This window comes from Somniosus microcephalus, chromosome 25, assembly GCF_052327205.1.
Source record: "Somniosus microcephalus isolate GS21.2 chromosome 25, FLI_Smic_1.0, whole genome shotgun sequence".
Classification (NCBI taxonomy): domain Eukaryota; kingdom Metazoa; phylum Chordata; class Chondrichthyes; order Squaliformes; family Somniosidae; genus Somniosus; species Somniosus microcephalus.
Window position 1 is genome coordinate 25,897,214 of NC_141011.1, and position 24,999 is coordinate 25,922,212.

At 43.7% G+C, this 24,999-nt stretch overlaps 1 protein-coding gene across 4 annotated transcripts in view; it reads left to right on the forward strand.

Annotated features, from left to right (window-relative positions):
• The window catches only part of vps13d (vacuolar protein sorting 13 homolog D), a 260,231-nt gene extending 237,085 nt beyond the window's left edge, over window positions 1-23,146 (forward strand). For all 4 annotated transcript variants that reach the window (XM_085966919.1, XM_085966915.1, XM_085966916.1 and 1 more), the window contains 3 exons: window positions 14,089-14,220; window positions 19,786-20,026; window positions 21,164-23,146. In XM_085966919.1, the coding sequence (XP_085823045.1) occupies window positions 14,089-14,220; window positions 19,786-20,026; window positions 21,164-21,295 (505 nt within the window). In that variant the 3' untranslated portion in view covers window positions 21,296-23,146. The remainder of the gene's footprint in view (window positions 1-14,088; window positions 14,221-19,785; window positions 20,027-21,163) is intronic.
• The last annotated feature ends 1,853 nt before the right edge of the window (window positions 23,147-24,999 follow it).

The window sequence follows — 24,999 nt, forward strand, 5'->3', positions numbered from 1 at the left end:
GCAAGAACATCCTTCCTCAGATGAGGCGACCAAAACTGTACACAGTACTCGAGGTGTGGTCTCACCAGTGCCCTGTACAGCTGCAGCAAGGTATCCCTGTTCCTGTATTCTAACCCTTTTGCTATGAAGGCCAGCATACCGTTTGCCTTCTTGACCGCCTGTTGCACCTGCATGCTCGCCTTCAGTGACTGGTGTACAAGAACACCCAGGTCTCTCTGTACTTCCCCCTCTCCCAATCTATTGCCATTTAAATAATAATTTGCCCTCCCGTTCCTGCACCCAAGGTGGATAACTTCGCACTTGTCCACATTATAGTGCATCTGCCATTTATCCGCCCAATCGCCCAGTCTGTCCAAATCGCTCTGGAGCTTCCTGGTCTCTTCCTCTGAGCCCACCCCACCTCCTAGTTTAGTGTCGTCTGCAAATTTGGAAATGCTGCATCCGACTCCCTGATCCAGGTCATTAATGTAAATTGTGAACAGCTGGGGGCCCAGGACAGATCCCTGTGGTACCCCACTTGTTACTGCCTGCCATTCAGAAAATGAGCCGTTTATTCCAACTCTCTGTTTTCTATCTGACAGCCAGTTCCCTATCCACGCCAAAACTTTCCCCTTTATCCCATGAGCCTCAATTTTCCATGCTAATCTTTTATGTGGGACCTTATCGAAGGCCTTTTGGAAGTCCAGGTACACCACATCTACTGGCTCTCCCCCATCTATTCTACCAGTTACTCCCTCAAAAAATTCCAATAGATTAGTCAAGCACGATTTACCCTTTGTAAATCCATGTTGACTCTGTCCTATCCTGTCCCCATTTGCTAAGTGCTCCGCTATTTCATCCTTAATGATGGACTCCAGCATTTTGCCCACAACTGATGTAAGGCTTACAGGTCTGTAATTACCTGCTTTTTCCCTACCCCCCTTTTTGAATAGTGGGGTAACGTTAGCTACCCTCCAATCCATCGGCACTGTTCCCGAGTCTAATGAATTCTGAAAAATCATCCTTAGTGCATCCGCTATCTCTAGGGCCACCTCCTTCAGTACCCTAGGATGCATGTTATCAGGCCCTGGGGATTTGTCCACCTTCAATCCCTTTAGCTTCCTTAACACCATATCCTTAGAGATATTGATTTGCGTCAGTTCCTCCTTTGCCAATGTCCCTATTTTTCCCGATATCCCAGGGAGGTTTTTTGTGTCTTCCTTCGTAAAGACTGACCCAAAGTATGCATTTAGTTGATCTGCCATTTCCTTATTTCCCATTATATATTCCCCCGTATCTGACTGCAATGGACCAACTTTGGTTTTCACCAGTCTTTTCCTTTTGATATATTTATAAAAGCTTTTGGAGTTAGTTTTTATATTTTCCGCCAGCTTGTTTTCGTAAGCTATTTTGCCCCTCTTGATCATGCCCTTTGCCCTCCTTTGCTCTATCTTAAACTGTTCCCAATCTTCCGCTCTGGCGCTTTTTTTGGCTATTTTATACGCCCTATCTTTGGATTTTATGCTGTCTCTAATTTCCCCTGTTATCCACGGTTGAGTCACCTTTTTAGATTTCCTTTTATGCCAGATTGGTATACACAATTTTTGCAATTTTGTCATTCTATCTTTAAATGTTTGCCATTGTTTATCTACCTCCAGTCCTCTCAGGAACGTTGTCCAATCAGACCTACTCAGTTCCCGTCTCATGGCATCATAATTCCCCTTGTTTAAATTCAGGACCTTAGTCTCTGAGTCAATTTCTTCGCTCTCCATTTCGAGTGAGAAATCGATCATGTTATGATCGCTCTGACCCAAGGGTCCCCGTACAACAAGATTACTGATTAGTCCCTTCTCATTGCACAGTACCCAGTCCAATATAGCCTGTTCCCGAGTTGGTTCCTCGACATATTGATCCAGATAACCATCCCTTAAACACTCAAGGAATTCCTCCTCCTCATTATTTTTACTGATTAGGCTAGTCCAATCTATATGTAAGTTAAAGTCACCTATGATGACAGCTGTGCTCTTATTGCACGCTTCTCTAATTTCCCTCGTGATGCCCTCCCTAACCTCTATTTTACTATTTGGAGGCCTATATACCACTCCTATTAATGTTTTTCGCCCCTCGCTATTTCTTAGCTCCACCCATATAGATTCTGTATTAACTGAGTTAATATCCTTCCTTTCAATTGCATTTATCCCCTCTTTTACTAGCAATGCTACCCCTCCTCCCTTTCTTTTTTGTCGATCCTTCCTAAATACTGAATACCCCTGTATGTTAAGCTCCCAGCCCTGCTCACCCTGCAACCATGTTTCCGTAATCCCAATTAGATCATAATTATTAACCTCTATTTCCACATTATGGAGGGTGTCACAGCACAGGGAGATTATCTTCTCTTCCAATGGGCGGAAGAGACCTCCCCAGGAGACCAACACAGCCTGGTTGCACATTGCACAGGAGGGCACAAGCAGGGATGTCGTCGGGAAGACCAGGCTGCAGTGGCGCAAATCTTTCAGTAGATCACGAAACGTTACTGCAAAGCCACACTCAACCTCATCCTGCTGTCACACTTATCACATCCCCATCACTCTGTCTCCCCTACCCTACTCCTGTACATCCTTACTCACACCAACTTACCTTGCACCTCCACCTATCCCTCTCTATCTACATTATCACTTCCCCATCTCACTAGCCACCCCTCACCCTCATCCTTGTTCAATCAAACCAACTAACAACATACAAGGGTAGGCACTTGTGTGTTTTAGCCAATGTTCATGTGAAGTTTCTGTCAAACATTGAAATCTTTATTTTCAACACTTTGTGTTCTTGGACAGATTTGTGTGCACCTTTGGAAGTGGTTTAGTGAATGGTGAGTCATAACGGTACCCCCCCTCCCCCACAATGCTGATGAGTGTAAAAGGAATGGCTTGGGCATTGTAGGGATGCTTTATGTTGTTGGTGTGGGATGGTACCAACCTGGCGTATCATGTGGTAGCCAGGATGTGCAGCATCAAGTGAAGTTAATCTGACCACAGTGAGGCCATCCCTGGCGTCCCGGGCAGCAATGTGGTCGGGTGCTGATGCCCTGTGTCCTGTGCAGCATCAGGTGATTGCGGAGAAGGGTGATGCTGGTGTTGTGGCTGATTGTGGTCAGATTCTGAGAACCACAGTGAGAAAGTATAAACCGTACCCATGCTGATGGAATAGATGGCAGGTGAACTTGAGATGACAGAAGCAATCTGTCACTGGTGAGAGAGGTTGTTCCAATGAGGTGACACTGGATAGAGAGTTTGCTCCAAACACTTGCAACCTGCATAAACCTCAATCTGTCTTCCAAATGCAATAAGCAACAGCTTCTGAGCTTGGAAAGTGAACAGCTGTGAGATGAGAGCTTTTATAGTACAGCACGGTGGCATAGTGGTTAGCACTGTTACCTCACAGCGCCAGGGACCCGGGTTCGAATCCGGCCTCGGGCGACTGTCTGTGTGGAGTTTGCACATTCTCCCCGTGTTTGCGTGGGTTTCCTCCGGGTGCTCCGGTTTCCTCCCACAGTCCAAAGATGTGCGGGTTAGGTTGATTGGCTATGATAAATTGACCCTTAGTGTTAGGGGGATTAAATACGTGGGGTTACAGGGATAGGGTGGGATATGTGTTGGTGTAGGGGTTACGGGGCTCGGGTGGGATATGTGTCGGTGCAGGCTCGATGGGCCAAAATGGCCTCTATCTGCACGGTGGGGTTTCTGTGATTCTGTGATCTCAAGCTGTCAAGTAATGAGACGATTCCATGGCCATTCAACTCCCACCCAGCTTAACAGACGTGATCCCCAAGCAGCGTGGACCCTGTTGGCGAGCTGGGAAATTCTGAAGATGAGCTCAAAATTATTGTTAATCCTCTTAACAAGGTCATAATGACCTGAATTGCCTCCCCTGCTGCTGCCTATCTGGCCTGCTCAGCACTGACAGACCCGACATTTGGTAAAGGCGCGTGGCGGCGGGTTGACAGCAGGGTCCCGACCCGCTGTCAAAAAAAACACACTCCCACCCGACCTGCCACCAATCGCGCCCGCTGATCCCCCAGAAAATTCCCCCCATATTCTCCAAATGATTGTTTCGTGGATCATGGGCAATACACATGCTTCTTCCAAAACGTATTGATTTTGTAGATATGACAACAGAACATAAGGCATGTGTACAGTCAGGGAGATATTAAAAAAACAAAAAATATAAACTAGTTCGAAAAGTAATTGAAACTTAGAAAAAGCAAAGCTCTTGGATTCATTTCTTCTACATTTGTCAGTGAATCATTTTTGTTATTTTGGTGGGGAGCAATTTCAGGGACTCTACAGTTACCAAATTACATAAATCATTGCTCTCCCCATGATGTGTTTAACCCCACCCTTGGGCTATTCCTTTGGTTTTTCCACCGTCAGTAAGAGTTTTTGGGTTCTATCCAGCTCTCAAAGTTTATGTAGTGAGCTATTGCGTTTGTTGACTTTGTTCTCTTGTTAACATTTGTTTTGAAAGGTTGTGCATGTTGGCACATGTATTCTGCTTCAGTCAGCATCCATTATATTTGCCTTTCTACATGCATGGAGGCTAAACCGTGTCATTGTGAATCCATCCATAACGTTTGGGCATACTATGAGATGACGTCGCAGGGATACTTAAAAGTTGGTGAACTGGCTTATCCACCATGAGCCAGAAAGCTGAGGACATAGGTAACTAAAATTCCAAGTGATGTGAAAGGCTGAGAGGGAACTAGGAAAAAGCAGGTGGGCTACAATTAGGCTGTCTTACCTGGACAGGAATTATAACCCACAATACTTAATAGGAAATATAATCTACTTACTCTTGAGACTGGGTCTGTAGCAGAATTTGACTGGGATAAAGTGATAATCAGACTGGGCAAACAAAAGAGGGAGTGACCAAAATTATCCCCACGGCTGTGTGGAATCTCGATGGAGACAGGTCTCAGTAGATTGTTGATGTTGAAATATTGAAAATCTTGGAGGCATGGTTTTTTTTTTAAAAAATCAATATTGTAGACATCAAGCTATTTACTAGCTCATTTTGAGGTGAGGCAGGCATGGAGTTAGACATGCCTATCCAAGAGGCAGTGATTGAGGCTTGTAGCCAATAAGATGCTCCCTAGCCCTAGACACAAGTTCCTTAACTGGAACAAGTGAATAAATTTGTATATCTTTGCAGAACAATTTCAGAAGATGGGAGGTGTAGTAACCAAATCAAAAAAGTTATGGCCCTGCAAGTTGTAATTGATCTGGAACATGAGTTTTTCCTTGCAACCAAACTCTCACCACATGAAACTTTGGTTCTACCTGTTCTGTTGTATAGTAGTGAAAAATGATGACTTGGGGTAGAAGACGAACAAATATTGTTTTTGCAGAAGTGACTTACCTGAGACTCATTCTGGTCATTTCTAGATCCTTGGGTTTAGAAATAACACAATATGAAAGAAATTTGGATTGCTCAAAATTGAGGTGGATTCAATCACCAAGATAACTCGCATGGTTTGGGCATGTAAGCATAATGAGTGATAACACTGATTGGTGAAGGTTGCTATGTAAAGGGTTCAAGAGCAAGAAGATCTCAGACGCTGGTTAGACTGTCTTATGGACATTGTCGTGGCTAAGCAATTGATTAATATGGAAGCCGTGCATTTTACGTCAGATAGAATGGGTATCACAGTTTTGTTCATTCATGACTCATCCAATCTTAAAACAAAAGTTGTCGAATCAAAAGAAATTACAGCACAGAAAGGCCCACTCAGCCCATTGTGCCCATGTCAATACTGGCTCTTTAGCTGGTGTTATCTACTCTAGTCGTATTTCTCTGTCATACTCCATATCCTTTTAAAATTCCCTTTCAAATGATATGGTTTTTGCTTCAGTTGCCACTTAAGGTAAATCCATGTTCTGATAAGGTTCTGTGTGAAAGCATTTATTCTAACTTCCCCTTTCATTCTGCTGATAACCTGAACACTCAATGCCCCCTTGTTGCTATTTCACCAAATCACGAATTTTAACAAATTAAACCTCCATCTTTTTCGCCCAAGTGTTCTGCATTGCACGAACAGGTGTCATAGCACAAGAAAGCATGGAACAAGATTAAGCCATTTGGCTCATCAAAGTCTTGTCTTACACAGGCGATAGATTTAATCCACGTATTTAATCTGAAGAAAGATTCTATAAATTTCTTTCTGCACCCCCACCCAAAAAAAAGCCAAGCAAACCTCTGCAGTGTTTGTGTGCACTTACACCATAATTCCTCAGAGCTGGCAGTTGTTCATTTTTATGGCCCCAGCAGTACAGTATCATGGAGTATCTAATTATCTCTGACTGTACTCATCCCTTTTACCCTCAATTCCATATCTATCCACCTATTTTCAGTAAGTGCGAGAATTCTATATTGGTCTCGCACTACCTTTGGAGACTCTGATTTGGCCTCTAACTCTTGGGCCCAGACTCTGAATTTGGACTGCGTTTACACTAACTGTAGCATTGATGCTACAGTTCTAATCAAATGTACCCAGAATTCCTTTTATCACTGAATATTACCATTCCTGCCCAAGGTGGAGCACAGGTTTCATTGTGTGTAATGTAAGGGGAGTGTAGTCTGACTACTCTAAAGATAGCAGAAGCTGAGACAATTATTTGACTCTTATGGAATTCACACTCTGCGAACCTTGTTACCGAGCAAAGATTAGCCAAACAGCTCATCCTCTATTACTAGAGATTAGCAGTGAGGGAATCCTTAGGAAAAGTCATAGAGTACGCCAATTGAGTGGTGACTTAAATCTAGCTCACAAAAAAATTGTTCTTGAAGGAACCTGCGAAGCCTGGTACTTGCAGTAATACTCCGAGGTATACCAAACATTGAACTTCAAGTTCAACTGAAAAGCAGAAAATGCTGGAAATACTCAGCAGGTCAGGCAGCATCTGTGGAGAGAGAAACAGTCAACTGACAAAAGGTCATTGACCTGAAACATTTAACTCGGTTCCTCTCTCCACAGATGCTGCCTGACCTGTTGCGTATTTCCAGCATTTACTACTTTTATTTCAGATTTCCAGCATCCGCAGTATTTTGTTTTTGTTTAACTAAAAAGACTGACTTACAGTTTGGAAGAACACTTCTTGACGCAAGTTTGCGACATGGCTGTGCAGGTGCACCCAACTCTACAAGCACTATTGATAGGGCTGTACAATAGCTAAACCTATATAACCCACTGCAAATCACAGTGTTTTCCCCTTCTTTCCCCCCCCCCCCCCACAAACACTATACCCTACATTGTGGAGCTTCAGAAACTTTGTGAAAACTGCACTTTAAAAAAAAAAAAAAAATGTACATACTGGATAGAATTCACCGGAGCATGACAGATAACAAAGATTGATTACTTGGTAGGGTCATTCTTTGTGTAAGAAGCATTTCTGTGAGCCTGATCTTTTATTCCAGTATAGTTTGTATTATTGTACTTCCAACTTTGAAAGAACTAAGATTAGGCTTCATGTATGCAGTAGTACAGGAAACTTTCGATTAACCGGCCCCTAAATAACCAGAAATGTCGGTTAACCGGCAAAATTCAGGAGTAGGTTCAGGTAACTTTTATTACTTTTTTAACTCCATTTGTTGCTGTGCAAGGGTGTAGCTGCAGCTGTTGCTAAGCTACAGAGACGCTTGCAACTTGTGCCGATTGTTCTGAAGCACAGGGCTTGTTGCTTTATACGGAGCTCTGAGCTCCGTATCTTTTACTTTAGCGTTCGGTTAGCTGGAATTTTTGATGAACCGGCACCACGTCGGTCCCATCCGTGCTGGATACCAGAAAGTTTCCTGTAGTGGGCACTGGCATATTAATCCTTTTTGTTTTGCGATATTGAAATAGAAGCTTGGCTGCCTAATGCCTTATTTTGTAAAGTTAGTGTGTTGCTGAACTATATAGCCCAGAAGGTCTCGGGTTACACCCTTGGTCTGTGCTGAGTTAGCTAAAATGACCTGGGGTGGCAGTCGGGGGAACTATAATTGACCTCTCTGCCCTGAGGCTAAGGAGAGGAAAATCAGCCAAATTTACTGCTTCTGATCCTAGCTCGAAAGCATTGGAGGGGAGATAGTGAAATCAGGCTCAACTGTGGTGCCCCTGCAATCGATTAGTCTGCCGACTGGCCATTTGGGTGAGGTACTAGAGGCCTGCAGGTGCCCGTGGAGCCAGACCCCAATAAAAGTCACTACCTTCACATTGAGAAGGGTTTGTTTTTCTGTTCATTTCTGTGCTTTTGCTGCCCTAGACTATCGGCATGAAGCCACGGCGCTGTGTGACAGATTTTTTTGTAATTTATTTTTAAAATGGTGAGTACAGGTCACACAAACTGGATTTATTCCATCATTTCGGTGGATGAAGCTAAATTGCCTTTTTTTTGGGGTGTATTATTCAAAGAGGAGCTCTGATCAGCAGGGCCATATTGCTGTGAAGTTAATTCAGCGAGCAGCCTTGCAGAGTCCGGATCAGTAACTCCTGTAAGTTAGTACCCTTGACAGTGTCACCAGCACTTATCTATCTCCTGTTGGCAGAGAACAGAATCAGGCTCTTGTATAATGCCCTCCGCAGTCAAGTAACTTGCCAGTACTCACTTTCTAGACTTGACTATGAAAAATGTCAACTTGGGCAAAGTTATTGAGGTATACCAGTGCCCATAGATCAGTTCCTTTGGGAAAGAAAGGGAGAAATTCTGATTTATTTCATGTTCTAACAGAAATAGTTGGAACAAAACAAAAGAACATTGGAGATTATTGTAATGGTTTTCAAAAAGTGGCTCCAATCATGAGACTGCCTGTTTAGGTGTTGATTTTAGGATTTTCCTTTCCTTCATATTTAGTAATTTTAGTGTTTTAAGCAAAATGAACACTTGAGACGTGCAGCATTGAAGCCCTTCTTCAGTACTCTGCTGATTACTAGGGTCCTGTTTGCTGACTAGCCTGCACACACAGGTTCATGGTTGATTTTAAATTGAGATATAAACCAGTGTAAATGGGATAGAGCCGCAATAAACAAAGCAAAGGAGCTCTGAAAGTTACCCTGCGCGAACAAGGGACTGTGGGATTGGCCTGTTCACTGTATACTGCTTCTGTGGCCTCCTGCTGAACTCTCCTGATTTCCATTTGGAGCAAACAGTCCCTTGGCTGAACTAACAATCCCGCAGCCCACAGAATGGGGCTGCTTTACCAGACTAACAAAAGGAGGCCCACGTGTTGCTGGCCAGCCCAGGAATGCTGTGCTTTACTTTCTGCTCTCTAAATCCAACAGGCATGTGGAAAATGGAGAATATGAGCCACACAAGCAATATGAAAGGGAGTATTTGTCCCACTGATTGCAGGCTGGCCTGTGGCCAGGGCTGAGGCTGACCGTCAGCTGAACCATGTCGTTAGGCGTGTAGCAGAGCTGAACAGTGGGCAGGAGCCAATGAGTAAGCAGACTTCAGCCAAGAGTTTGCACACACAAGACAATTTGTGTCCCACTTAACCCCCTCACTCCAACAGTAACACATACTGTCTGGGCCACAAGTAACCCTTGCACTATTACACTTCACACCTGCTTTAGTGCAATAAGGCCTGCAGTCCAGTTTTGTCGTTGCATATTACCTAATGGGCATCCCTTGTACCAACATTGTTTTTAACTGAGGATCAGTAAGTAATGTGCTTGTTGCATGCCCCTCATTGTTGATACACAGCAGGAAATTAACTAATTTCTACATGAAAATCACTGATCTTAAGTAGATCAAACATTTTTGAAGCACCCCACCTCTCATTGAATCTTGTCCTATGCGCTGTCTCGCACTGCATTAAGCCATTACGTACCACCTCCGCAATCCACTACACTTTGACCTTTGTCTGACCCTTTCATATGAATATGCATGCAAGTGCTTCACGCTCTTGTATGAAATTCCGTTGTCTGCAATTTAGCAGAGCCGCTATTTTAAATTGGCTAACACCTTCATTTAAATAACAGGCAAGGCAACTTCATACCAATGCATAGTATTCACATGATGTAATTTCAAAGCCAGTGATTTGATAAGTACAACATAAGTTAAAATTGTTAATGTCTCACTCAGAGTTGTTGATGTTGAAACATCTAATCACCCAATAAATATAACACGCAACCTTTCCAATTCAGCCAAATTATTTTGATAGAAAATCTGACCACCTTTTTTTTGCCCTGAACTTCAGTATCCCTCCCATCACAGGTCCTAAAGCAGCACTTAACTAATAAATATTTTTTTAATTTAAGTATAACAATTATTTCTCTGGTTTTATGCCTTACCCCCTCACCCTTGAGGTTGATGGATGGGACATCAGCCCTTCAGTACCAATTCAGGGAGCAAGTTGTGAAGAAAGGCTCACAACTGTTTTCATTGGAGAAAAAAACTAAGGAGATATAATACAGGTCTTTAAAATAAAAGCATGTATAAGATTATAACAAGCTATTTTACTTGGACAGTGAGCACAGGGTATGAGTGCAAAATTCACAAGCCTGGAGAGATGTTAAAAAACATTCCCTCGCAGAATAGTGGACATGTGGAACAGACTCCCAGAGAGTGTCAATTAAGGGTAAGGGAGCTGGATGGATATCTGTCGAGAAGGAGGATCAAAGGTTATAGAGGAATTAACAGCACTGGTATTATTGCAGTGGTGTAGAAAGATGATCTAGGTTCTCCTTAGAGCAGAAGTACCCAAGTTTTTGTCTCCGAGGCCACATAAGTGTGTATTAGGGAGCCTCAAGGGCCACAGAGTTTAATGGATGAATTCTAAATCAAAACAAATGTTGGTATCAGTAACTTGAGATACATACAAATAATTGCCCCCATTGATTTGCACAGATCTCAGATTGCTGATAGTAACAGATCTTAATGTTTTGATTTAGGAATTATCCATCAATGAGGCAACAATACTACAGACAGGCATGTCCAAATTTCTAGGCCTGTGAAATTTAAACAGGTCAAGCTAGCTAGCAAATAAGAAATACAAGCACAATTATAACTGAGGGGCCTGGGCTACAATGGCCGGATTGCCAGGGCCCAGCGGCCACATATTGAAAGAGCGAAAAAGAACTAGCATTTATATAGTGCCTTTCATAACCCCAGGATGTCCTAAAGCGCCTTGCAGCCAATGAAGTACTTTTGACGTGTAGTCACTGTTGTAATGTAGGCAAATGCGGGAGCCAGTTTGCGCACAGCAAGGTCCCACAAGCAGCAGTGAGATAAATAACCAGATAATCTGTTTTTGGTGGTGTTGGTTGAGGGATAAATATCGGCCAGGACACTGGGTGAACTCTGCTCTTTTATAAAAAAATTAAAATAATGCCAAGTGCCGTGGGATCTTTTACATCCACCTGAGAGGGCAGATGGGGCCTCAGTTAAATGTCTCCTCTGAAAAACTGCAGTACTGCACTGCACTCCCTTATTACTGAAGTGTCAGCCTAGATTATATAAAATCTCTGGAGTAGGGTTTGGACCCAAATCTTTAGAACTCTGAGGAGAGTGATACCACTGAGCCAAGGCTGACACCTGGACACCTCTGCCTTAGAATAGAGTGGTTTGGGAAGCAAACCCTTCAGAAATTAATCATACACGGACTCTGGAGCGAACTTGATGAACCATATGTCCTTTTGTGCTCTTACGCTTATTTTCTAAAATCAGTAATGATATATGTGCAGTTATACTACGTGAGATGTACTCTCTATAGTTATGTCTCTAACTAATCAGCTCTTATTAACTGTAATCAGCAGTGTTCACTTGTCAGATACTCACAGTGGCACAGAGTTCAGGTGCTCTGCTGACCAGGATGCTGCACCTGCTGTGTGGGCTGGATGCTTGGGTTCAGCACCCAATGAGGTCCAGTCTCTCATGTTGAATTCACATGCAACAATAAGTCTTGAGCTAAAGATACTTACTGTGCACCTGCCTTACAAACTGCAGACTTGCACATACCACCTTGTCTGTAGACAGGAGAGCTCTCGCTGTTCACCCAGGAGCGCGCTAGCTATTCACTGAGCCCTGAGTGTTCTCTGTACAAAGCTCTGTAGTGTTCAGCCTTTCAGAAAATCAATAAGGCATTTGTTCTTGTATCACGTCAGTCTTTCAGCATGTCTGTCCAGCTGCTCCTGTTCCAGCCCACAGCTGTGGCTGTCAGACTTAAGACCATAAACTCCCTTCACTCTGAGTTGTAACAGAGGTGTTTGACTTCACTTTTCCTGCTAGCTTTCCAGCTAGTCTTTCTCTCAGAATTTCCAAGCTGTCAGGGTGCAGTGCTCAAATTTGGAGAAGTTAACCCTTCAAATACATAGACCTTTTTAACTTTCATTTCAATGAGCATCTGTTCTCTTACATATAATGTTGTCAAAAATTAATCTCTGTACCTGATCTTGTAACCTCTGAACCAGTCAGGCAGGGGCACAGCCACAAATAATCTGGAGTAAATGACTAAAATCAGAGGCACCTAAAATGCTTGGTCTGGAAATTCACAATTCCAGCCCAGCCAGGCAGGGCAAATGTGTAAACTCTTCATCTGCGAGCCACATTATGATCATCTTACTCCAGAGACAGTATGGAAAGGAGAGTGTGGATGGGAAATGAAGTGTGACCCTCACAAACATATGGGGGCAGATTTCCATTGGTGCTATTTTAAACACTTGTAAACACCTGTATAAAGAACTTGTGAACTGTAATTACCCAAAAGGCGGAAGTCTTCTCCGTGAATTGTTTCACTTTTCCTTCCTTGCCTTGCATGTTCTTAATTTTTTAATCCCTTTTATTATTTTCTGTGTGGATATTTTGCTGCATTTGATTCAGTTGCTTTTTATTCCTCGCCCTTGTTTAATATTTGCTTCCAGCTTTGGTTTTTTATATTTCTTGCTGTGTTGCTTTTAATTCTGTGTTTGGTACCTTTTCTTGTTACATATTTCCTCTGTCTCTGTTTTTATTATTTTTTGCCTGTCCTTCAATGCATTGTCAATCAGTTTCTGCAGTGGTTTTCCTTCTAGTTCACTAAGGGAGGAGAAGTTGGGAGATTTTTTTTTTACACAAAGGATTGCCCTAACAGAAACACTGGTAAAAGTGGCTAAGGGGAAGTAGATGAATGTTTGAAATCAATTAAAAAGTTATGGAGAAAGGGCAAGGAAAAGTGGAAATGTATCAGACTGCGAGCTATAAAAAGCAACAAAGAAAAATAATAGGTGCAAAAAGGGAATATTAAAACTTGCAAGGGATATCAAAGCTAACAGCTTTTATAAATATATTAAGAGAGCGAGTGTGCTAAGGGAGAATGTGGGCACATTAAATACAGGTGCAGGTGATACTATAATGGATAATAAGGAAATGGCAGGTTTGTTAGAATTCACATTCAAATGTGGTGTCCAAGTTCCTGTTGGGCCTGAAAACAAACTCCGTTAGACTACAGACACTTATCCGAGCTGGCAAGCATGCAGAAAAGTTTCTATTGATCCTCAATTTTGCACCCCAATGCAGCAGTTTTTTTCCCCTTGTTCATTTGCAGTATTTTTTTCATGTTTTCTGCGACTTTATTGATTGTGTTTTCCTGTCAGACTGCAAATGATTACTGAAGTAAAGGCGGGGGGGCTGGGGTGGGGGGGGAGAGAGAAGAAGAGCCCAGGATTTGGTGGTGAAGCACATATGACTTCTAGTTAAATAACCATTGTCTACCCATTAATTATGTGCCCTCTGATGGCGGATCCCTCCGTTGTTTTCCGACTATATTTAATTGTGCCTCTGAGATAGCATTTGTAGAATTCTGTCTAACACAAGCCCATTAATGCAGTGTTTTGTGACATTTTGCCATTTAGTTTGACCATATGTACTATGTAACACGAAGCCCATGCATAAAGGAGATGTGCTGTGCACTATAATACAGAAGAGTACCAATACATGCCACACTCAGGTTTGTTCAGCGTGAACTGCTAACTCTTGATAAAGATGACAATCACTAACTCAATAACAGGATGACAATCACTAACTCAATAACAGGATGGCAACCATCTATACCGTCCTGATTGGTGTCCTAATTGATCTCTTCTCCTATTTCAAACAGGATGCTCATCCAGAGAGTTCGAAAGCCACGCTGTTGCATTGGTCCCCATGGCCTCCTGCCCCGGTACTCCGAGAAACAGGCAGAAGGGCAGGAGCAGCTTTTCAGAGTGACCGACAACATTCAAGCTGAATTGTAAGTTATCAGCATCTTGTCTTCATCAGTCAATTTCTACTGGTGCTCAAACACTTATTCTGCTGTCCAAAACAGAACAAGAACCAGTTTGTTCATCTGATATTGCATCAAATCATTGTAAACCTGCACAAAGCAGCTTTGCCCAAGTCATCAAGCAGAGAATAAATCATTTTGGGTCATTTTTCAATCACTTTTATCATCACATAACCGTCTCCTTTCTCACTCTGTATACCCTGCCTATCTCCCAGTAGTTAAGGTGGTAAAACCATTGCCTTAACAATTGGCAGATAGTTGCCGGTTGTGGGACTGAGACATACTGCGTCAGAAAATCCCAGCACGGTGGCATAGTGGTTAGCACTGTTGCCTCACAGCGCCAGGGACCCGGGTTCAAATCCGGCCTCGGGTGACTGTCCGTGTGGAGTTTGCACATTCTCCCCGTGTTTGCGTGGGTTTCCTCCGGGTGCTCCGGTTTCCTCCCACAGTCCAAAGATGTGCGGGTTAGGTTGATTGGCCATGATAAAAATTGACCCTTAGTGTTAGGGGGGATTAAATACGTAGGGTTACGGGGGATGGCTGTCGGTGTAGGGACCGGGTGCTAGGGTTTGGATGATCAGCCATGATCTCGTTGAATGGCGGAGCAGGCTCGAAGGGCCGAATGGCCTACTCCTGCTCCTATCTTCTATGTTTCTATTCAACCACTGGTCTTTGCTGAGTTAGTACAGGGCAGCCACAATTGGCCTCAGCACCCCTGAGCTAGGGAGGGGGAAAATAGGTTGTGTTCCTGAGTATTAGCTTGTAACTCCAGCTCAGAAATGTGCCTGTGTAAGGATAGAATAGGGCTTGTCTGTGATGCCATCCATGGAGAAATAGCCTACTATCACTCACTGCTTAGGCCCACACATGAAGAAACGCCACTTAAATTAGACAAGGTATCAAAGAACTGCAAGGGTCACTAGCTTCAAGCGACGACGGGAGAAAGAACTAATCTCGATGTTATGATGTAATTTGTAAAACAAGTGCTATCATGACCTGCCAGGAATAGAGAATTTTCTGAACATGACAAATGTATTGGCTGAAATGAGTAATACCAAAATAAATACATTTCTGGCAAATAATATAAATCCATAGGGATTTTAATACCTTAAAGTATAAAGTTTGTTGAATTGAATTTTTAAGAGGTCCTCTCTGGTTGTAATGCTACTGCAGTTCTTAGGAGAGATGGGAATTGAAGCCACTGTTGTTTTTAAGTGGACTGTGGCAAGAAATTCAGTTTTGATGATTTGTGAACAAAATGCTGGTGCAAACTTTCTTTCACCCATGAGCTTCCAGTTATTTTTGGTAATATTTTGGTGCTGAATCATCACACATCACTTTTTAATAAAAATTGTACAGTGCAGCTTTGAATGTCTTTGTAACCCACTTAAGTGAGCCTGTTATCTGTTTGTGCCTTAAGGCTTCCAGTTTTGAGTGTTTTGTTATTAATATTACTGTATTGAGATTTTATGCACTATATATGTTGGTAATTGTAAGCTTGTCTCAGTGCTGCTTTATAAGAGAGACCTGTGGTAAAAGACATGGCCGATTGAGAGAAGCAGTGTTGTGGTGAGAGAACGTTTGCAAGGGTGACTGTGAAAACCAATACTCCGTGTGAGTGCAATAGTGAGGTTTGTCAATGCAACCTGCTGGAAATATGTGATTCTCCAGACAGAATAGGTGTATTTGCTGAAATTAGTAATAACAAGCTATGTTTCTGCAAAACAATAATGTAAATCCATAAAATATGACATATTATGGGGCAAAGTTTAATTAATTGAATTTGAATGTAAATTGTAATACTGCTGCAGTTAATATAACACCGAAAGGTGCCTTTTGGCCCATTTAAGAAGTGCTGACTCTCTGAAAGAGCAAGCTATTTAATCCCATTCCCCTGCCTTTCCCCCATATCCTTTAAAACATTTAGTTTTCAAATATTTATCCACTTACAGTATCATGAATTCTGCTCTCACCAACAGTCTAAAGCAAATTAAGATTTATTTGATTAATGGATCTTTTAACACACAGGTGATCTCTCTATATGCAGTAATACAGTTTCAGTACCTGATGTGTACCCTACATACTGTATGATCCGCAGTCTTCGCTATATGATGCGTCTGTTTTATCTTGCCGTACGCAGTGTGCTGGTCTTTTTGCACAGCGTGCATGTGTATAGACTTTGTTTTGTCCCCAGCTGCCTGTCATAAAATCCTAGTGTCTCTCCTGTTTCCTGGCTTGTTGACAGGCACAGTGTCACGTAGTAAACATTTGTTCTCTGTTAACCCTGTTTGAACATACAGTAATAACTAGGGACAAAGCCTTTGAATCCTTTGTTGGTAAAGAAGTTAAAACTTCAAAGCTTGATTTTTTTTTAACTTTGTTGCTGCTTCCAGCCTTCAGATGGTTTTGAAAGTGAAGCCACTGTTCTTCCTAATCGATTCCAGATGTGTGGAATCTCAGCCAGTGTTTCATTTCCCGGCCAGCACAGGGTAATTGCTTTCTGCTTTGCAGCAGTGGTCCCACAGTACCTAGAGGATTGCATCATGCGGATTTGGTTTTCATTTCAAACCATCATGTCGTACCTTAGGGGCCTGTCTTCAACCCTCCTGGAACCTGTCACCCGCCCCCCACTCCTCCAGTACACACATTTTAGATCAAAAATACACACTGAAGTCCCAAATGTACCAGTTTTGATGCTGTATGGATGGGTTTCCAAACCTTTTGATTTTTCACAAGAACTCGCAGCCCTCCAGGACCTCACTCAAGCGACCATTCTTTGTGTGTGAGCCTTGACAATGAGGGGTGTCGGGCATCACAGCCGAGGCCAAACCTATTGTTATCTGGCGTGTACATGCACATACACTTCCCAGCACTGGATATCAATCAACAGCAGGGATCATGACCGATTTTTTTTCCTTCCTCAGCCCAGGGGTGCAGGGCCAATTGTAGCATCCCGATTTGTTCCCTTAGCAGCTGAGAATAAGAATTTATCACATGCTCGGTGGGGAGAATGATCCCAGGAGCTCTTTGTGAGCACTTTCCATTCCATCAGACAATCTAAGGGATCTTTATCCCAAAATTACTTTTCCATAGTTTGTACAACCGATATTGTGGTTTATCTCAGCGGTGTCATTTTTATTGATCGTCTTATGTCCAGTGATTTATGGCTACACTGTTGGTACAGTGGATCCTGATGCGGCAACTGCCATAGCCATTGTGAGGCAATTGCTCTATCTCAAGTGGGCACTTCTTTCTTCCTTCCTCCCCCCCCTTCCTTCCTACCCCCCCCTTCCTTCCTACCCCCCCTCCTTCCTCCCCCCCCTCCTTCCTCCCCCCCCTCCTTCCTCCCCCCCTCCTTCCTCCCCCCCTCCTTCCTTCCTCCCCCCCTCCTTCCTTCCTCCCCCCCTCCTTCCTTCCTCCCCCCCTCCTTCTTCCTCCCCCTCCTTCTTCCTCCCCCTCCTTCTTCCTCCCCCTCCTTCTTCCTCCCCCCCCTTCTTCCTCCCCCCCCCTTCTTCCTCCCCCCCCTCCTTCCTCCCCCCCTCCTTCTTCCTCCCCCCCTCCTTCTTCCTCCCCCCCCCTCCTTCCTCCCCCCGCCCCCGCTTCCTCCCCCCGCCCCCGCTTCCTCCCCCGGCCGCCGCCTCCTCTGCCTCCCAGCCTCTCGCCCTCCTTCCTTCCTCCTCCCGCCCCCTCTCCTTCTCCCTCTCCCTCCCGCCCCCTCCCCCCTCTCCCGCTCGCCCGCCCCCGCTTCCTCCCCCCGCCCCCACTTCCTCCTCCTCTCCATCTGTCCTCCTCCTCCGCCTCCCTCTCCCTCCCAGCCCCTCGCCCTCCTTCCTTCCTTCCTTCCTCCCTCTCCCTCCCGCCCCCTCGCCCTCTCTCGCTCGCCCTCTCCCGCCCACTCCCCCTCGCTCGCCCTCTCTCCCGCTCCCTCCCTCGCCCTCCTTCTTCCTCTCCGGCCTGCTCGCCCTCACGCTCCCGCTCCCGCTCGCCCCCTCTCTCCCACTCCCTCCCTCGCCCTCTCTCTTCCTCCTCCCCAGTGAATTAATTTGAAGTGGTGACTGTTATTATGTAGGCAAATGAGGCCGTCATTCTTCTTCAGCAACAGCTCACAATCGTCAGTGAGATGAATAACCAGTTAACCTGCTTTTTGTGTTGTTCGTTGAAGGGGGAATGATGGCCAGAGCGCCACGATAATTATCTGCTTTTCTTTGAATAATACCATAAAATCTTTAACATCCACCTAAACAGGCAGGCGGGACCTTGGTATTGCATTTCATTTGAAGGACACCTCTGACAATGCAGCAATCCCTCAGCACTGAACCGCAGTGCTCGCTTGTAGTGCTCATGTCCTGGTGATCGGCTTGAGCCCGCAACCTTCTGACCCACTATTGAGAATGCTACCAACTAAACCAAAGTAACATTTAAGATACAAAAGACTTTTGGAGTAATTTTAACTTTAGGGTGGTGGTGTAAAAGGGACAATAACGAATTAGTCGGCCATTATATATCTCGCCCAAGTTTCCTTTCCATTGCACTCAGTGGGGTGGGGTGTATAATGGCCGGTTAATTAGATATGGCCCACAGTTACATTTACCCACCTTGTGTCTTTGTATAATATCGGCAGTTTGGTGGCGTTGCATGTTAATGCATGAATGCTCTATAACGTGGAGTGGTGGCATGAGGAGTGGGGGAGGAAGCGCTGGCGAGGCATTTGCTCATATTGAGTTAGGAAACGTGAGACGGTGGGTCAACCTGGGAGCTCTCGTAGTTACAGCTAACTAGTTGCAAAGTGGCATGGAAAGAAACCTGGAGCAAGTCAGCTGCCTCCTCAATTTGGGAGTAGTCCATGTGTATTGTACGCGGGGCAAAAGTATTTAAATGGGCAGGAAAATGACATTTATCTGGGGGAAGAGATGATAGTGTAATCTCTCCTGATGCATAAAGTGGTTGTCAAAGATTGCTTTGAAAGTTCATACAGAGTTCTCAAACTAGATCGGATTTAAAATTTAGCACACGACCAAGCAGCTGCAAAATTCCTGAGCTTTTCTGTTGGCACATGAGAGGTGATTGCGGGCTAGCAGGGAGTGGCGCTTGCATGGAGCACAGGTTGAGAAATGTTGTTTTTGGCCTGAGTGTCCATCCATTACAATTAGTGGCTAGAAAACCACGGGCTGAGCACCCATGATTCCTGATGTGCATTCCCTGCAAGCTGCTGGGAATGCCCGATCACAGATTTGCCCCAATACTTGCTATCTTCCCACTTTCTACAGAGAATATATTTATAATTAAGGAATGAAATTCCCCCTGTTAATTTTGCAGAGACAAAATGCTGTGCAAAGCAAGAAACCTCGGTTTGTACTCGCACCAGCTTTTTCACAAAATTATTGATGGGGAATTTCACCCGCTAACCAACTACTGATAATTACTCTTCTCCCTGTCGACTAAAGCTGTCCTAGTATTTGTGTTTTGGTGCCACATCAAACTTTGGCTGCTCGGAATTGATCTATCCAACTGCTGTTCTGTTTTCTTTCCCAGTTTCATTGCTGTGGAACAGATCGACAGTTATTGTGTTCTCATCTCCTCGAAGGCAGTGTACTTTCTGAAGCATGGCGAGTACATCGACAGGGATGCCATTTTCCTGGAGGTCAAATATGATGACCTATACCACTGCCTCATCACAAAGGATCACGGGAGGGCGTATTTACAGCTAACTAAAAAAGCCGAGAGTTCGAGCAGTGGTGTGTCCATACCTGGGCCGTCGCATCACAAGCCAATGGTGAGTATTGGAACTTTTTGTCCCCTATGCGTGTAACTGAGCCGTAAGACAAAACGGGTCGCAGGTTTAATTCCCCGGTCTGTGCAAGGCCAGCATTTACTGCCCATCCCTAGTTGCCCTTGAGACGCTGGTGGTGAGCCGCCTTCTTGAACCGCTGCAGTCCGTGTGGTGAAGGTACTCCCACAGTGCTGTTAGGGAGGGAGTTCCAGGATTTTTGACCCAGTGGCGAAGAAGGAATGGTGATATACTTCCAAGTCAGGATGGTGTGTGGCTTAGAGGTGATGGTGTTCCCATGCACCTGCTGCCCTTGTCCTTCTAGGTGGTAGAGGACCTTCCCTGATCCCTGAACTAGGGAAATAGAAAATATCAGACAGGTTTCATGCTCCTGATCACTATGCAGTGACCTGTGCTTGAAAGTGCAAATATCAGGTGAGTACAGGGCTCAGCTGTGATGTCCCCCCAAGGTTGAATGTCTGCTGACACTCACTATTTAGGTTCACACATGAAGCTTGGCCACTTAGGCGAGCTTTCAAAAGCTGCTAGCATCTGTGGAACCACTGAATCATCACCTTCAGGAACAGAAAGGAGAAAATTGGAGAGGGTGGAGGAGTATCCGATGTTATTTTTACATTATACAGATCAGGACTGTCTAAGCTGCAGCCCTCAAGCCCTGGCAATCTGGCCCATCAAAGCCCAAGCAACTGAATTTTCTTTGCACATATATTTATTTCTCAGTCACTGATCTGTCTAGTTTGAATTTTCTGGGACTGAAGGTGTGGGAAGGGCTATGGCTTCATTGGCTCAGTTCTAAATCAGAACAAATTTGTCGCTATCAGGATCTTGAGATGTGCAAATTAATGGGAACGTAGATTTAGACTTTCTGTGTGGCCCCAGGGCTCCATTTGATATATCTGTGTGGCCCACAAAGAGAAAAGGCTTGGACATTCCTGGCACAGCTTCGTCGAAGTACATTTTTTATGGTTACTCAAATGATGATCAAACGTATATTAGAACTTTCCTTCGCTCAGTTGACTTGATCTCTGTATGGATTAGTAACGTCTTGTGTTTGTCCTTGTCTGATCAATGATTTCCCAAACACAAAGCTAGCTACACTGGCATTCATGTTTGTGTTTCCAGGTCCATGTGAAGTCAGAGTCACTCGCACTTAAGATCTCGCAAGAAATTAACTACGCCAAAAGCCTCTACTATGAGCAGCAGCTCAAGCTACATGCCAACGAGAACCAAGAGAACCTGGAGCTGGACTCCTAGAAGCCTTTCTAGTAATCGATCACTTACAACAAAGTACAGTAACAGAGACTACACGGGTCTCTGTATAATAGTGTATCGTATGAGCACGAGTGTCGTGAACTCATTTCCTTTGAACCTCATCTTACTGCCTAGTTGAAGCAAGGTGGGGGATTGATGGCATACTTGGTTTTGGGGACAGTTTATTACAGGAACTTGATAAGGAGCAAGTTGTGTTCAAATTGTATTTTACATTTTATATATTGTATTTACAAAGAAAAATTGTGAGTTGAGAGTTCTTTATATTTTACTAATCTGTACATACCTGTAATATTACTTTCATGTAAATATTTTCGAAATATCTTGCAGGAACTGTTGTGTACAGAAGCTGCATTCAGAACCAGCTGCAGCGTAATGTAACATTACTTTATTGCACTAGTACTATGCAGAAACGTACTTGATTTTTCAGGGCAATACAAGCCCCATGGAGTGGTCAGGGAAACTGCAAATGCAAGAAGAGTCACTGGGCCTACTTGCTACTCCTCTCTGATCCTTGCTTCTCATAAAACGTAGTCAGAGTCACTGTATTTGCAATAAGAATTGTTAGCCCATGCAAGGAAGGCAGAGTATTGAGGGGGGAAATGACATGTTTGCAGAGTGGGCATAGAAAGTGTTGTGTTTCTATGGTGCAGTATAAAGAAGTCACTTTTACGGCACCGTGAGGTGGCTGCTGTCTTTTGGGTGATGAGTGAACGAGTTAGACAGGAAGGACATTATCTGGCGTGGCTAAAAATTTCAGCCAGAAGCAAAGGAATGCGAAGAAGGATTCTATCTTCCTTCCCTCTCTTCAATTGGAGTAAAGTTAATGCCAGTTGGGTGCACCTTCGTCCTCCTCCTCCTCCTCACTCTCTGGCTTCTGTCAAAGGAGCACAGTATAGCAGTAAGGTGTGAAATGGAGTCTCTCTCATTGCAAAATGCAGTACCGTTGCCTGTTGAGAAATAGCTGTTGAATGTGGTCAGATTCTGATTGGAACAAGTCTGTGACAGAGTAGTATCTGTGTGACCACGACTGCACTGAAGATTATTGTAAGTATACTTAAAGTGTGTATGTGTTGGTGTGCTGTACTCAACAAGAAGTTTGTAGTAATACAGTTAGGTAGTTAAAGCTCTGTAGAAAAGGACAGACTATATCTCTGCAACCCCAATAATAATACAATGGGGACTTATCCCTGCACTGTCCACATAAATGTGTTGGGCAAATTTTTATCACTACTTTTTTCTGTTATGGCACATGGAATCAGGAATAATATGTCATGGTATGCAGACAGTGGCTGGTTTGATGAGGAGGGTGGAATGGGGGTATTCGTGACCACCCTGTGGTTTTGAACTGGACAGTCTGATTTGGTGACCGCCTGGTGATTTTGAGGAATGAACGAGAACTGGACAACCAAAGACTCTGCACATGTGCAAGCATCTCAGTGGACAGAGCTCCATTTTCAGGGGAGAGGTGTGTTGGCCTATTCAATTGTCAGCTGTATGTTGCACAGCAGATCTCTAATCTGATAGCGTTTGAAAGTCACTGATCCGCCTGCTTCGTGATCAGCTTGCTGCATAAGAAACTCCGGTCATTCTGCCATGTAGTAGGCTCCAGCAGAATGGTGTGAGCAGTTGCTATTCCTGCTTTCCTTCTAAAGCACCATCTTTGAGATTATTTTGACATGTTCTCCCAGGTTTGGGGGGCACGGGGTTAGGGAGAAAAAGCTTTGTATTTTCCTGTGAGGGATGTGTGACAGGAAGATTTTTTTTCCCCACCAACATAGTTGATCTTTTGTGCAATTTTTATCATAAAATAAAATGAATTATTACAAAAAGAAATGTGTTTTCATATAATACTTTAGAACTGCCCCTAAGACTGATCTGGGAGTAACTGTACTCGTCACCTTCTGGGGCTTAAGTGGCATGCGAATCAAAGAAATCGTATTACAATGTAAATTAAAATAAAATAAAAGCTCGCCTTTCCTCTCTGGAACTAGCCCAGGCAGGTAACACAGAACTCTGAGCTGGACTACTTCACATGAACTTGGGAGGAGTCTCAATCCAGTTTCTAGTGATTGTGGGTTCACAGCACAAAATGGCCACGTTGGCAATCAACTATTCATCTCACTTTGAGAACGCAAGAGCTTGGCTGGTGTGGAAAGTGGAAATATTACACTGCCGCAGTAAGAGGTGATTTTCAAATTGGTGCCAAAGTGTATAGCTAGGCAGACAGAGAAGCTTTCCTCTGCATCTGCTCCTGCATAATATTTGACCTGGCAGTGGGTGGAGTGCCCTGACTGGGAAAATATTCTATTCACCTGCACTAGGACCCCTCACTTCAAGTACAAATATTCCCTGGTATTCCATCTCCATGCCCTGGAATGTTTCTGTCCTGCTGCCTTTCTCAGTGCGAATCTCTCCTACAGAATTTGATCCTCTCCCGCCATCTCTCTTCCTCCTGCAGAAACATTTTGAAATACTTTTAGTAACTATAATACATCCAATCTTTTTCATGCTTTGTACTTGTCGACATCTCAGCCAACTCGGAAACCAGTCTTTATCAGTGATTACAAGACAAATAATCCAGCCCAGGATTCAGGAAATGCCCTAAACCAAGATCGGTGACCATCCTTTGGATCCAAAGACTACATTCCTCCCTTACATTCACTTGCCGGTTTCTGTTACCCTTTTACAGTGTATATTAAGGTAGTATTTTTTTTAAGTTTGATTTCTTACCATAGGCTGTGAAGAAAACCTCAAATTAAAAGATTACCTTTACTCCTCATGAAATGGTTGAAAAACGGATGTCGCTTTATTATTTACTCATTGTGTTAATGAAGGCATCATTATTGACTCCGTTAGAACCTATTTGTCTAACCTTCGAGGCCATGAAGTGGAGACGGATCCAACAGAGGTGGGGGTAATTTAAAGGGGGCACACACCTGGGTTGTAGCTGTATGCTGACTGACTACAGAAGACTTTAACAGTGGCCTGGGAACAGACGAGGTTAACCCTCACACAAAAATGAGCCTGTTTTACATTCCCACAGAAGTATGCATCCATTTTCTCTAGTTTCTCCCTTCTGCTCTATCAAACTTGGGAAGAGAAAGATTCTGATTCCATTGTTGTTCCATGGATTAAACAAGGAATGTAGATACACGGTGATTCTAGTTGCAATTGAGCTTGGCACACCAAGGATATGTAACAAGGATCCACTTTTTTTTTTTAAATCATGATCAAAAATGATATAAAGATATTTAATATGGATAATTGATAAACTAATCAAACTTAGAGAGTTCTGACGAAGGGTCATCGACCTAAAACGTTAACTCTGTTTATCTCGCCACAGATGCTGCCTGACCTGCTGAGTAACTCTAGCATTTTCTGTTTTTATTAGAGAATCAAACCTTGGTCCAGATGGATTGCATCGCCAAATATTAAAAGAAGTTAGGGAAGAGACAGCAGAGGCACTACTACATGTAAAAATTCCATTCGAAAAGGGAATCGTTTCAGAGGACTGGCGGACAGCTGATGTTCCATTTCCCTTTTTATATATAGGAATCACAAGTCCAGGGAACCCAATTAGCTTAATGTCAGTGGTAGGAAAGATAATTGAATCCTTACTCAAAGATGTAATAGAAAAACATCTCGAAACTGAAAATATAAAGAGTAGTCAGCATGGATTTCAGAAG